The 15,517-nt window shown below is 44.7% G+C and overlaps 1 protein-coding gene and 1 long non-coding RNA gene across 27 annotated transcripts in view; one reads left to right on the plus strand and one right to left on the minus strand.

Annotated features, from left to right (window-relative positions):
- The window catches only part of LOC309971397, a 1,020,865-nt gene that overhangs the window by 827,377 nt on the left and 177,971 nt on the right, over positions 1–15,517 (plus strand). The window lies entirely within an intron of this gene.
- Positions 1–15,517, minus strand: part of TCF7L2 (transcription factor 7 like 2) — a 197,264-nt gene that overhangs the window by 174,097 nt on the left and 7,650 nt on the right. For 14 of the 26 annotated variants that reach the window (XM_082854769.1, XM_082854770.1, XM_082854767.1 and 11 more), the window contains exon 4: positions 9,818–9,886. The exons of the other annotated variants lie outside the window; for them this stretch is intronic. In XM_082854769.1, the coding sequence (XP_082710895.1) occupies positions 9,818–9,886 (69 nt within the window). The remainder of the gene's footprint in view (positions 1–9,817; positions 9,887–15,517) is intronic. 26 annotated transcript variants of the gene reach the window in all.

Consider the following 15,517-nt stretch of genomic DNA (forward strand, 5'->3'; position numbering starts at 1 on the left):
TGGGAATAGAAAGGAATGAATCTGCTTGTGAAGGATCATCCAGCTACAAGTAGGAAAGTGCTTAATTTATTATTTTTTTTTTTGGTAAGTCCGCTGCAGGAATTAATGACAATTGTCAAAGTCTGAGAAAATGTTATAATCCAATGGGTAACACTACTTGTCATTTAAAGAAAAAAAAAGTTAATATTTCTTTTAAAAACCAACTAACCTCCAAGCATCTTGAAAATTAGAAGATAATTACATAAATATAAACCAGTCCAACTATGGTTATGCGTTGTTTGGGCAGGGCCATCGTCATTAAGACAGGGTACAAATTCACGCACTGAAGGAGAGCTGAAATCAAAATATGAGATACCTGGGAAAGAATACTAAGTTTACACGGGGACTGAAGGCCTATCTCAAATTATTTGGTTGAGTACCAGAAAAATATACTTATTGGCCTCTCATGTTATGAAAGAGGTTATTATGAAAAAAATGCAAACTTAGGTCCTCTGTTCCCTTTCTGCCCACAGTATACAGTATTTCAACACATTCACACCCCTGCTGTATACCTACTATGTCCCAGGCATTCCTACACAGTGCTCTAAGGATACAAAGATGAGTAAGACACACCTCAGAAGAGCCTACATTCTTAGTCAAATGTTACAAGGACTAGGCAGGATTTTCAAGTGACATAAGAGAAATGCAAACAGCAACCAACGGGAGTCATAAATCTTTGCTACTCAGCAAAGATAGTCCATGTCATCAAATTTATCATGTGTGATGTTCTTGACAGGAAATAAAAAATATACAATGCATGATGGAATAAGGCTGATCTGAAATCTACAAATGAGTACTTCACATAGTTCCCAGTGGTTAAAAACAGCTGCTCTTATTTATCAAGCAGCCTGCCGCTGCCCTACCCACCTCATCACAGACCTGATCTCATTTCATCTCCCAACAACCCTCTGGAAACTAGCATCATCCCCCATTTTACAAACCAGGTAACTAATTTACCTAATTAGTAGGTAGACACTGGCAGAAACTGGACCTGAACCCAGGTTATCTAACCCCAGAAGCATACGTGCTGAACCGCCCACCTCCTCTTGCACCTATCCCTTTAAAATGCAAAGGTAATGCTCCTAGGGCTTCAGTGGCAGGGTGCCCACTTGAAGCTGAAAAACTAAGCCCGTGGTTCTCAACCAGGGGCAGTCTGGGCCCCCGGGGGACATCTGGCAAGTTCTAGAGACGTTTTTGGCTGCCACATTTTTGTTGGGTGCTAGTAGCATGGAGAGGGGAGAGAGGAGAGGCCAGGGCTGGAGCTAAACAAACATCCTGCCATGCACAGGACAGTCTCCTGTGCAACAAAGAATCATCAGCCCAAAGGGTCAATAGTGCTGAGGTGGAGAAGCCTGCACTAAGCCGTCTTATCTCATCCAGCCCGGAAAGACATGCAAATTTCCAGTCCAGGCCTCAATCGTTATAGAAGCTGGTGGAACCAAGTGTCTTTCCAGCTGGTACCTCAAAAAACTAGGGTTTTGTGAAGATGCTTCAAAGAGTCCACAAATATTTGATTCTAATGTTTCTTTTTATAACATGCCATAGATAAAGAAATATATAGTACCTGTGCCTACTCTGGTATTTTTTAAATCTCAATGTATTACTCATTAAAATATTAAACAAACCGCCAACCACCCAGGGGTTTTGGTGGAACCCTTAGGAAGAATGGTCAACCGCCGCTTCTGTGTCACTGCAGAGTATGCTGCAATTCCGAGGTAAACTGTTTAAAAACAAATTGCGACCACTTATCTGTTTGACCAGGATGTGATACCGTGCAACCAAACCCAACTCCAGAAACAAATTAAGTGCTAAGTTTGATAAGCCTGCAAAGGTCAGCCATAACCCACTTAGAAACGTCTGTGCTTAGCTAAAAGGCCCCATGATTCTCAGGGACTTTATAAAAAAAAAAACAAATACTATTATAAAGTGCAACTTATAAAATGAAGTGACTGGGAATTCCCTGGCGGTCCAGTGGTTAGGACTCGGTGCTTTCACTGCCAGAGCCCAGGTTCGATCCCTGATCGGGGAACTAAGATCCCACAAACTGCTCGGGAGTTTGGGACTGACATGTACACACTGCTACATTTAAAACAGATAACCAACAAGGACCTACTGTACGACACAGGGAAGGCTGCTCAACGTTCTGTAGTAACTTAAATGGGAAAAGAATTTGAAGAAGAATAGATACATCTGTATGTATAACTGAATCACTTTGCTGTACACCTGGAACTAACACAACATTGTGAATCAACTATGCTCCAATATAAAATAAAAATTTTAATAAATAAATAGCTGTAAAAAATAAATAAATAAAAAATAAAATAAAATGAAGTTACTAAGAAAATACGACCAGCTGACTGCCACAGACCAGACCTCTACACCTACTGGCTGTGGTCCATATGGGGGACCCAGATGGCTGATATACAACAGTTGTTTCCATTCTTTCCGGTTGTTCTAGTCAAAGACAACCAGAACTTCTCTGCATCCTCACCAGCCCTCTTACAGGCCATGCAGGCTGGGCCCCAAGTGCCTTAATATGGTGGAGAATGAAAAGATACAAATAACTCAACTTATACAAATACAATGATACAATAAGAACAGACAGAAGTTAAAAACCACTAAGTAAAAATGAGATTGTTTTATTTTATCCGGCCAATGCAATGCAACTGCTATTGGCTTGGACAGGAGGATAACTTCTCCCTGAAAGATGGACATTGAGCCAAACTGGACTCCTGGCTTCTTGTCTCAGCCCTGTTTCCACCAAGCGGTGGGACCTCAGACAAACCAATTCGCCTCTTTGCTCCTCAGTTTCCTGGCCTTTCAAAACGGACTCTACCTTTGCTCCACTCCAAGGGTGTTCTGGGGCCCATCAGCACCCCTTGGGAGTGCGTCAGAAACGCGGGACCTCAGGCCCCAGCCTGGAACTACTGATCCCACATCTGGATTTTCACAGCACGGGGAAGTCTGAACAGCACTTAAACTGCCAGGCCCCTCAGCCTCAGGGTCCCACAGCCCCCTGCATGTGACAGCAGAGTCCCACCTTCTCACACTGGTACTAACTCAGGGGACGGTGCCCATCACTGAGATTACCTGTTAAAGAAATGCTCTCAAAAGAGAGACTCCTACCACTGAACAGACATCCTTTAGAACTCCGAATGCAACCAGTCTCTTCTCCCCCAGGGAAAGAGTCAAGCTAAGATAAGCCAACAGACAAAAGATTTTACAGCAGTTGTTCTCACGAAGCTACATGCATCAGAATCTTCCAGAGTGGGACGGGGTTCAGATCCCAGCATCCCCCTAGGCCGGCGCATTGTCTTTAATGCTCCCCTGGGGATTGTAATGTGCAGCCAGAGTTCGGAAATACCGCCCTTGCTCACCGCTTCTCGAAGGTTCTGTGCTGTCGCCACAGAAGCGGCGTCAATATCACCAGAATATTTGTTACAGCTGAAACTCTGGTGGGGCCACAGATGTGCATCTCAACAAGCCCACCAGGCACTTTCTAGGTGAGGCTTGCTCAAACCTGTGAAGCACAGACCTAGTCCTGATGAATGAGGATCTCCAAGGGCTTAAAACCCAGGATTCTGTATTTCTGAGCAGCTCCCAGGTGGTTCTTTTGTATAGACCCCAGAGAGCTGGTTAGTCGCCATTGCTTGAGGAACCCCCAGACCCTGCTGAGCTTATATTCTGAGCAGACAGTAGTCAGCATGAGGCTGTGTAGTACAGGCTCTCTCCAGCCCAGTTTTAAATCCTAATTCCTTGACCATGCGCAAAATATCTTGCGTATCTGAGTCTCCATTTCCTGGTTCGCAAAATGGGGATAATGGTGGTAAGAGGAGCTACGCCATTTGGGTTTCCTTCTGTGTTGTTATGAAGAATCAATAAAGAATTCACATACAGCACTTAACACCAGACCCAATGCGCTGGGAGAATTCAATGAGCAGAAGCTGCTACTACTATCAGCTGTTGTTATTGCCTCTGACCCCTAAGACCAAGCACATCACTGCCCAAGCCACTCTTCCATAAACAAAGAAATCCCTCTTCTTGAGCCTTACAAAAGTATCAGGCTCTCCTCCCATAACCAGGGAGAAGGAAAGGCCTCAAAAGCTCATCAGAACCTAAGGGCAGTCTAGTTTCTCACTCAAAATGAGAAAGAGCTAAAAAAAAAAAAAAAAAAAAAAAAAAAGAGAAAAAGCTATCCCCCTTAATTACTTGGCCAGCCCTTAATTTTTACTCAGCAAGCGAAAATGACTGAGCAGCCGATAAGTGATCAATTGACTGATTTCAGAAGCCTCTGGGGCAACAATTCCAAAACTTCAGCAGGCAAAAATCAGAACCCTGATTAAAAATGCAAACTCCCGGACTGTATCCAAAACCTACTGAGTCAGACCAAGGTGGGTGGGGTGCTTATAAATCAACATCCAAAACATCACCAAAACTGAAGCTCCCTTGATACGTTTTGCTCCCTGATGAACTCCCCAGGGGCCTGGCACACACTGGATACACAATAAATATTTTTGAATGAATGAACAAGCATTCTGAGGTATGGACTTAAATGAGACAATTAGGCTAAAATGCACCACTATAGCAAGTGAATGAACCTTTTGAATACGTTAACTGGCACCCAGAGGCTTTGTCAAACTACTCTAGTGAAATGACATCTGTGTCTGTCTGTCTCTCACATACACACACACACACACACACACACACACACACACACACACACACACACTGAATTCTTTGTGGAAAGTGGACATGAAATCTCACAGCCAGTCTGGTGATGGGACTAAAGAACTGTATGAAGAACTGGCTTCTGCGAGTTCTCCCTCTTAGCCCAGATCTGCTACTCAATGGATATCGCAAACCCTCACAAAACCTGAAAGGCCAGGGAACTTGTGGAGCGAGGGAGGGCCTAGAACTCAAGAGACGACCATCCGAAACATGAACTAGGGAAAAGCCAGGCACCCTCAAACATCCTGCTCAAACCTGCTGGTACAATTCTCTGGACAATTTTATCACGAACACCAAGGATCTACTGGGGCAAAGAGATGGACCCTGAGCCATAGAACCTCAGGAATCTTAACAATGTTATGACACGGACAAGACTGAGTGCCAAGTTCACATTCAAGAATAAAGGACCAAGGGGGGACAGGACACTCTCCAAATTGTATCCTTCTCTCGCTGGCTCCACAAAGCACCCAGGCCCTGGAGGAAGGTCCTCAGGCCATAGTGAATCATGGCAGATGAGTTCTAAGACCAAGCAGAATGGTATGGGCTGGGAGAACTCAGATGGAAGCTTGCAGCCTCGAGGATGAAAGGGAAAGCAACACCCACTACAAAATCTCCACCGCTCAGCTGTGTAAACAAATAAAATGGTCCATTTCTTCTGGATCCTCTCCTAGTTGTCTTTGTGCACACGCGCGCACACACACACACACACACACACACACACAAACCACTGCACATCTGAAAAGAAAAACAACGAAGAAAGGTCTACACAGTTTGTTTTTGCTGCGTGTGGAGTTTTTTTTTCCTAAATCACATCTGACTTGGTGTTAAAACATCAACCTTTGGCCAAAATACTCTTAAAACAAAGGCTTAATTGGTTGTGAAGCAGCCCTCTGAAAACCAACGGAAACATCTTCTGTGGATCCTGACCTTGATTCCAACACTACTCTTGGGGTTGGAAGGAGTGTGAGAAGAGCGCTCTTCAGGGAGGTAGTGGGGACAGTGCTTAAACGTTTATCCACAATCACCTGCAGGGCACTCCTGGGAGGCACCTGCAAAGTGAGTCCACCTCTGCACTCAGCCTGCAGGATCTCTTCCGGGTTAATGGAGACAGTGGGAGGAGTTCCCAGAAACAGGCCCCCAGTGGGAGGAGCTCCCACTGGGGCCAGAAAGCAAAGCCTTGCGTGAAGGGGCGTGCACTGGAGCTTAGGCAAGCTGGCCTCTAATCCCACCCAGATCTTTTTTTTTTTTGCGGTACGCGGGCCTCTCACTGTTGTGGCCTCTCCCGTTGCGGAGCACAGGCTCCGGACGCGCAGGCTCAGCGGCCATGGCTCACGGGCCCAGCCGCTCCGCGGCATGTGGGATCTTCCCGGACCGGGGCACGAACCTGTGTCCCCTGCCTCGGCAGGCGAACTCTCTACCACTGCGCCACCAGGGAAACCCCCCACCCCGATCTTTTTACTGCTCCCCCTCCTGTGTGCCACTCACACACCCAACAACCACTATGCTGGTGCATTTCAAAAGATATCATTTGAAATCCAGTGTTCAAGTCTCTCTCAAAAGGGCAATGCAAGCTAAACACACATATCACTCTCCCAGTCCACTCCTGAGTGTGAACAGAATCCAACACACATATTCCTCCAAAAGATCTGGGTGAGAATGTTACTAGGGCCTTATAGTAGCAGGAAACTGGAAGCAATCCAAATACCCAAAAGCACAGAAAGGACACCTGCACTGTGGCATAGTACATGGCAATAAAAAGGAGCAAACCATGCTGCTGGCAATAACAGGGGTGAAACACACACATACGCTAAGTAGGGCCAGACATGAGACAGTCTATTTGCTACACAATCCCATTGCTAAGAAGCTAAAAAACAGCCAAAACTAATCCATGGTGATAGATGAAACTAATCCAGGGTGAGAATTTTTGGTCAGCAGTCGCAGGAAGCTTTGAATAAGTGAGACCCCAGGGGAATTGGTAATACTCCTTTTCGGGGCCCCACAAACTACAGCCTATGAGCCAAATTCAGCCACTATCTGTTTTTATGAATAAAGTTTTATTGGGACCCAGCTACACCTACACCTATTCCCGCAGGTATTATTTTTGGCTGCTTTCACACACAATGGCAGAATTGAGAGGCTGCCACTGAGCTTGTTTGGCCTACAAAGCCTAAAATACTCATTATCTGGCCCTGTACAGAAAAAGCATTCCAACCTCATTCTATATATTGCTTTGGGGGATTGATGTTCACAAAAGTAAAAGTTCGTCCATCTCACCCCTGAGGATCTGTGCACTGTGCTGTACTTATATCTCAATAAAACTCTCTACAAGTCAATAGAGTTAAATATCTATGCCTGTAAAAAAAAAAAAAAAAAGCCTTTTAATTTTTATTCCAATTATACTGTGTTAACCATTTAGGGAAAATATGGCTTTTGTGTTGCTCTTGTCTTTTCAAAACTGAGAGGAGTTAGGAGATTGTCAAAAGTGAGGAAGATCCCAACACATCAATTGATACTGTGTCCAAACCTTTTAGAAGAACATGACAGACACGTCTAGAGAATCACTCAGAAGCCATTCACATAAATGTTGCACCTGGCCAAGTCCTGAGATTACAGGAGGGAAGGGAAAGGGGGAGGAATCTCATGGGATGCACGGTGTCATACTACTCTAGGTTATTTCAGGATATAGCTTAGGAAAGCAACCAGCTCAGCTCAGATTGAAATACTGTACCTATTAAGGTTAAACAGTTTTAAATTTCCAGGGAAGAAAATTCTGCCCTGACAATCACGCTGCATCTAAGCCTTAAACTGGAGAATGGGGCAGAGGGCACACATCCGCTCTACTCTGCACGAAAGCAGGGCCACCCTCTCCTCTCACCCTCACGTTGCTACTGAGCTGCCATGTGCCTTGGGAACAATTTTATTGTGTCTGAGGTTTCCTCTTTTTTTCCCCTTTGCTTCTTTCGTTTCGTTTTGTTTCGCCATTTATCCTTTGATGGTCAAACTAAAATTACAGCTAGATGCCATGTGGCTTTGACCTCATCCTGGTCTAGCAGAGACTGGGGGAGAATGAATCCTCAAAGCATGGTGGTGCTGGGTCTCTAATAAAATATCTCTCTGTTTGCCCACATGGGCATCATGCCTTAGCAAACAGAAGCAGAGGAGAACAATACTACCTGTTCATGGACGAGTAGTAATGGTTTCAGTCCTCCAGACAATGAGCTCTGTAACTTACTCCATCTCCCTCCTGAGAAGGCGCTTCACACGGCCCGCACTGTGCCAGGTGGTTTGGAGAAAGACGAACTGCTCGGCCTAACAAGGGACACTTCAGCAACGGGTGTAAAGACACAAAACAGCTACTCTGGGCTCGGCTGGTCTCCCAGTGACATGGCCCCAGCCAGCCTTTCCACTCCAGGATAGGGATCGTGCTGCTATTCAACCTTGACAATTCCCATACCCCAGGCAACGGGATTTTCCAGCCCCCCCACAAGATGTGGCAGGCTTAGGACACTGTTCATCACCCACTCAGCAAGAGTTAGGGTTCAGGCTTGCTCTCCAACCAAGCCCTGAGGCTATGCCCTTTTCTGGGAGCAACGTTCACTGTGCTGCTGCTCAAAAGGAAGAAGGGTCCCCCAGGGAGAGTGCCAGCAAGAACACCAGCCTTGGGGACTTCCCTGGGGATCCAGTGGTTAAGACTCCATGCTTCCAATGCTGGGGGGTGGGCCACGGGTTCGATCCCTGGTTGAGGAACTAAGATCCCACATGCTGCGCAGCGCGGCCAAAAAATAAAACAAAAACAAAAAAACCCACCAGCCTTGGAAATAATCTGGGGGTGGAGGAGCATTATCGAGAGTCGTACTTTCCCCTAAAATACACACACGGATCAGCAGCACGACTGCAGAAGGAATCAAAATATTTTTTAAGTAAGTTACTGTCACCTTGAAATGAGTACAAAATACTAGGGGCTCCACCGAATAACAACGTCTGCTGAGTCCTACTTTTCACTGGTGGAATAATTCAATGTGCCTGGGACAAAGGGCTACTGGAAAGTCTTCTCCAGACAGAGGCAGATTTGAAACAGCACAGCTACAAAGATGCGATGTGACTGTGGACCACATACACACACCCAAGTTATCCGCAAGGGCTAACCACAAGAAAGTGAGCAAGGGAAGAACGGAAATGATATAACCAAGCGACACCCGCTTCCAAGGAGAGAAGACCCCGGAGCCAGACCTGAACGCCCCAACAGCGGGTTTCAAAAACCTCCCCTTGAAGGGTTAACCCAGAAGCAGAGGACTCAAGAAGTTTCGGCACCATTAGTTACACCATGAGGTCCATCCATCCTGGCCAGGCCAGGCAGACAGACGAAAATCGTATTAGTCTGCTCTCCCTCCACGACTGCACTCTGTTGGCATCAGTTCAGCTCTGAGTCTATATTAGTCCGTGATTTGTTTAGCCTTTGGATTTAAGAGAATGGAAGTACTACGTGAGCAGGAAACAGGACACTCATCAGAAGCTGGGATCTGTCGCCTTTCCCTCCCAGCACTTCCAGTGTCATGTATCAACAAGTCCTAGAGAAATCAACATTTCAGAACAATCAGGTCAAAAGTGATATTCTTAGCACCACTTAACATGATTTTGATCCACCGGAAACAACTCTCTGGCTGTCACACAGCCTCCTCTGCTATCTCACCCCCCTTAATTCTTCCCATTCACATTCTGTCACCTCATGTGACTCCCAATTTAAGACCCCTCCTGAAGCAAAAAACAGTAGCCAAGCTAGGGGGTCTGTGTGCCCATCATGCCTGATCGAGATGCTCTTAACAAAAAAACACAGGCTTCTCCTTCTTTCCCTATCTTTAAATCATTTTAGCAGCATTTCTTCTGCTCGTTTCTTCTTTGCTTCCAACCTCCCCCGAAGAATCAACCACAACCACACTGCCATCATCACCACCATCATCATCACCTAGGTCAGGGGGAGGGGTGGAGAATAAGAGACACAAGAGACCTACACATTGACAAGTCAAGCTTCGGGATCTCTTGCATGTCCTACCTGAATTGCAATCTGGTGTTCAATCGTTTTGTACGCAGAGTAATGTGTGCTCCCGGACTGAAAATAGAGCTGTAGAAAGAAACCAAATCAAAGCGTTCTGCTTATGTCACAAACTACAAGAAAACATCTTAAGCCGTTTATGAATAGCAGACAAACCTTCCTAGATTGAACTGCAGCCTTGGCATTCAATCAAGACCTCTGTATTTTTATTTGTTGCTATAAATAAGATGATCATAATCATCTGAAGTTTAAAAAAAAAAAAAAGCACCTATTCAATAAGCAAAAGGGGGGTGGAGGGGGCCGGGAGCGAGGATCAATGACACGAAAAGGAAAGACGGACGCCCATTAAGACATAAAGGAAGCCAGTGTGCTGAGCAAGATGCTGCAGAAGAATTAACTGTGTGCTGCAAACATCGTCAGAATTGCGACACGTAGGCAAGAGGGAAAGACTGGGAGAGAAAGGATGTGAGAAGCCACAAGACTGCAAAGGTACAAGCCCCCCAGAGTTCTAAGAACTAGGCTCTCACCCTCAAACACAATTCTATTCTGGGGAAAACAAATGTGGCAGGCAGAATTCAGGGGCCACTCGATGCCTTATACATTCTTTCGCAATGACTAAGCTATCAGTCCCAGGACGGCTCAGGACGGCTCTGCAGCCCGCACGCACTCTAGGAAGCCACACTTCCCCAAAGAAGGAACCAACCAGTGCCAAAGAGCCACTGAGTTTTCTAAAGACCACCTATATATCTGGGGGCCCCCGGGGGAAAGTGCATCCCTGGTTCACCCAGACTCTCCACAGCAGAAGGCTAAGGTCTCTCCTGGGCCTTTCCCTCTGAAGCCCTGTAGATCTACCATCAAAGAAACGGGTAGCCCCAAATAAAAAGGAATACCAAGAGGCCTCTCCAAATTCTTCTTCTCCCAAATAGTACTTATTCATCTGGGGCTCCTACCAACTGGGAGAACAAACACCATCTGCTGACTTATTTTATAAACAATACGACAAACACTAAAAGGTCCCAACAATATCTGAAAATGCATTTTAATTGGCCATAAACGAACAAATGATGAAGAATCACAAGGTCCTATGAAATCACTGCCCATCTCCCTCGCAGTAATAGGCAAATCGGTTACGTTTCCAAACACAGATCTGTATTACTATAGCCAACTATTGCCATTACTACCACTGTACGATTCCTATTACCAGAACCTTCCTGTATAGCAGTTCTTTAGACCCCATTATGTTGTATCTTGCTCCCTGCAAGAAAAATTATTCAGTTTATACAGGTTTTTATTTGGGGGGAAAAAAAAAAGAAATTCACATAAGAACTTCTGAACCAACTCATACTAAACGCAACGCAGTAGTAATGAAATTTTTTTAATCGCCTAAATGCACACTGCTCATGGGATAAGGCTGTACTGTTCCCAGTTGGGGATATAGTGGGTTCTGAGACCACTGTATCTGGTCCAAGTGAACAAACAAAAACACACTGCCTGTATATATGTTAGGAGTCTGCTTGCTCCCAAGGAATACTAATCAAAGTTAAAAGGGGGCACAATAAAGGTGGGCCAAAAATATATATATTCCTTTACCTGTCAAAGCAGAGTAATGAATCACACTCCCTAAAACAACAAAAGATAAAGGCTGAGCCACTGAGATAAGCCCCCCTGCGCACACAGCACTCCACCCCTGCACACACACACTCAGGAGCAGTTCATCCAAAGTGAGTCACTGAAAAAGACAGATGAATTTGCCCCCTTGGCCCCCCTGTCCTTTTTGTGAAAACTGCCAGTCAGTAAGGAGATCGCACTAATTACTGTGACAATTCTGCATTGTGTTAAAACAACTTTTGTGCGAGGGATAGGTTCCTCTGCGAGTTTGGAATTCCTGGCTGAGAGCAGCTCTTGTCGGAGCGAGGGACTCCCCTGCTCAGGAGAGAGAAGGCAACACTAAGACCTCGTCCCCCTTTTCAGCCGGTTTTATGCTGCGATTTTCCAACTGCCTGATTCAGAGCTTAATGGAAACTTGTCCAAGCTTTTCTTCCCACAAACCTTGCGGAGCCCTAAGGCAATCTTGCACTCAGGGTAACCACAGAAATCTCCTATCGTCAATTAAAATCGAATGGACACCTGATAACTAAGTACACGTCGGGTAAACAAAATTTCATATAATCACGGCCCTCTGAATAAATTAATGAAACTGTGGCTAATCCAAATTCAATTTCCATTTGTCCGGTTCCACACTTAATCCTCACGGTTCGGCACCACCCAAACAACAACACAACCCCAGAGAGAATGCTACAATTAAGACAGTACAAATGCAGCTGCAAGGTCCTTAAGAATCTGGTAGGACAAAGTTAATTTCACCTTCACACACACCAATCTAACATCCCCAAGTAATGCAACTCCCCTCCTCAGGTATCCAGGCACACGGAATAACCGCCACCAGCTCATAAATCCACACAGTACAAGCTCCAATCAGCTCTTCACTCCCAGCCAGTACCCACTGCGTTGGAGAGATTTTCAGCTTAAACACTTCCCCCAGCAACAGCGACGAAGACAATTTTCTCGTTTCTCCTTTGGGTTCCCACCCCCTCTTTTCCCAAATACTCTTTGCTAAAACACACCCTTTAAATACTGCTTTTTCCATCCCTGGAAAACACAGAGATGCCTTGTTCATTATAGTCTAGCTTTTTAAGACAAACATAAAATACAAGGACCCGGTAAAAACTTGGCATTCTAAACTGGAACAATAGTTTATTTATATCTCCGTAAAAAGCTAGAAGAAAGAACAAGAGAGGGTTGACCCTTTGTGCTTTTGTTTGTTTGTTTGTTTGCTTTTGGAAGATGAGGGGCGCTTGAGAGATCTTAGGTGGCGATCTAAGGCTCATCTGAGTTCAAGAACCGGGTTCCCCCAGGCCTGGACTCTTGGGACCACCCCTGCTCTTGGCCACCTGCAGCACTGCACGTCATTTCCGCATCCAGCAACTGTGACTCCTGTACCCTGGGTCCGCAACACACCCTCACCATGGTTCCCCCCTGCCCCGCCCCTCCCCTCCCCAGGCACCCTGAAGCAGCACCACATGAGAACTCCAAGGTACTTTTCATGTCCTCTTCCTGTGAAACTCTCAACAAAACAAACCTTCCCTTCCTGTGTGCTTGTTTACAGTGGCCAAGCCCACCCAACCACCCATTTGAACACCTCCCGGTGACCCAGCCCCCTCTGGTCCAGAGGAAGAGCCATGGAGATGCGGTGGTGCTCAGCACAGCCTTGTCTACATTTTCCAGCAATTCAAAAACCAACATTTTACGATCAACCACCTCCCTTATCAAGAAATCCTATCTTGATTTCTCTCATTTCATTTCTAATCACTACTACTGGCCTTAAATTTGATGTTTCAGATACAAGACATCAGAGATAGCCAGGGGTGGGAGAAAAGGGAAACAGCTTTTTCAATCACAGAGATCTCATCCTCAAAGGCGACTAAAAATCTTGAAACACTACACTGGGTTTCCAACTTCCAGTAGGATGAAGATTAATTTGGTATGCCTATTCATTCCACTAAATTGGGAAGAGTGGGGAGCATTTGCTGTATTTCCAGTTTTATGAATCACCAAGCTTTCAATTTAAAAAAAAAAAAAGAAGAAGAAATTCAGATTCATTTCCTAAACGGTTTTTGTTTGGGAGATTTTTTTGGTCCACCTTCCTCTCCCCTGTAGCTACCACCGTGAGGCACTTGAAGTTTAATTTCCATGTCATTAGCATAAAAGGCAGAATAGAGGCTTAAATATCTAAGACTTTTTCTTAAGTCACCAGTCATTTTGCAGGACAGAGACAGCACCCCCAGCCCTATGCTGGGAGCCTCTTACATTTAGTGGGAAACTTCTGATCAGGCCTTTGGGTGCCTGCCCGCCCCCTTAAAAGATGCCAAGGGGACTTCTAACTTCCACAGGGAAGGCAAAGCCAGCACTGACTGCTAGGTATGGAGGCTTAAACATTCCTGCAAAGATCCAGACACAGAACATCTGTACCCTCCTACAACAACAACTTAACAAAGGCAACCCCTTTTCACTTCCTGGCATTCTCCTTCAGAAATTCTGCTGCAACAAAACACATGCCTTTAGACACAGGAACAATCTCTCTTACTGTCTCAACGTTCCATCAAATGTCTATTTACCCTCATTAATTTTTTCTTTTCTTTTCCTCAACCTGAAACCATCAGCTATGAGTCAGAGAACGATCATTAACTTTTACAGCTTTCATACACATCCACCTACTCACATTTGGGGAAAGAAGTATTGACTTGCAACACTGCCTGAGACCAAAATCCTCTAAGAAGAAAAAAGGGGGGGGGATCACTTCAATAAACTTATATCTATAGGTCTATGGGGGATGCTACATTCATTGTTTTTCCACTTTGTGCTGCAGTCTCTTGCAAAAAAAAAAAAAGAAAGAAAGAAAGAAGTTGAAGTCGAACTTGGTTATGGTGATGGGCATTTCTGGATTGGTTTTTTTGAGGGAAAATTAGATGATTTTCTTTAAACATCAAAACATAATTACATTTCTTAAACTGTTTGGGAGAGGGGAGAATAAAGTGAAGCAAGTTTCCTGCTCTTGTCCAAAACACATTTCCAGCATATAAAAACACGTGGGCTAAAGTGCTGAGACATGTTCCTAACACAGCATTTTTCATTAAAAGTTGCTACACTAACACTCTTAAAATGATGCCCCATCATTACTCCACTTAGCAGTCACAGGCTGCACACTCATAACGAATTAATTTGCATTAATGTGGGTTTCATGTGTCCTTCCCTGGGTATGCCATTGTGATTCAGGCTTAATAAAACTGACACGACAATAACATAGTGCCTTTTATTTCACTTTCCCAAACCAACCAACCCACCCAAAGACCCACACAAATCCTCTCGATTTTTTAAGCATTTTGCTAATATATTTAGTACATCATAATTGGTCCAGCACGCAAGAACCTAGTTATCTTCTCAGTAAATATTTATAGCATCACTCTTTCCCATTCATTCTGCATTTTCTTAGAGAATCTCACTGTAGCCTACATCTGCAATTCATTGACTTTACAATTTACCACATGTTGGGATGGGAGAGGTCTTAGCTCCATTTGAATCACTACACAAATATGCAAGTGATTTATCGGTTTCAAACTAAAGACTGCAAGAGAAGGACTCCACTTTTCCTGAACATTACTTCTTCTGGCAGACCATGAACAATTACAGTTCGTACTAATTAAGCTCTGTAAATGTGCTGTGCCTTACTAATGTCTACCAGGCCTCAAATTTATTTTCATGATGCCAAACTTTAGCAAGCAATTTTAACTCCTTCAGAGCTGATCCCACTAGTAACCATTGCTTCCCCCTGTAGATCGAGCTGTTTGGGGCTACTTCATGACCAAAAAAAAAAAAAGAAGGAAAGAAAAGAATAAAATATTACAGACATATTACCAGCCTGAAATCAGATGTGCCCAAGGAAGAAAAAAACCTATCCTGGGAAAACCGAAGAACACCAGGGCTGATAACCCGTTCAAAGATCCCACAGCCCCATCTTTGTAATGAGCTGTTAAGGGATTCATATCTGTCCCTGAGGGCTAGTAAGTTTCTGCATTCCATTGATTAGAAAATAAAACCTTTCAGCCTCTGTCTTGAAGTCTGGGTTGGATGGAAGGAAGGCTC

The sequence above is a fragment of the Leucopleurus acutus genome (assembly GCF_964270905.1).
Source record: "Leucopleurus acutus genome assembly, chromosome: 14".
Lineage (NCBI taxonomy): Eukaryota > Metazoa > Chordata > Mammalia > Artiodactyla > Delphinidae > Leucopleurus > Leucopleurus acutus.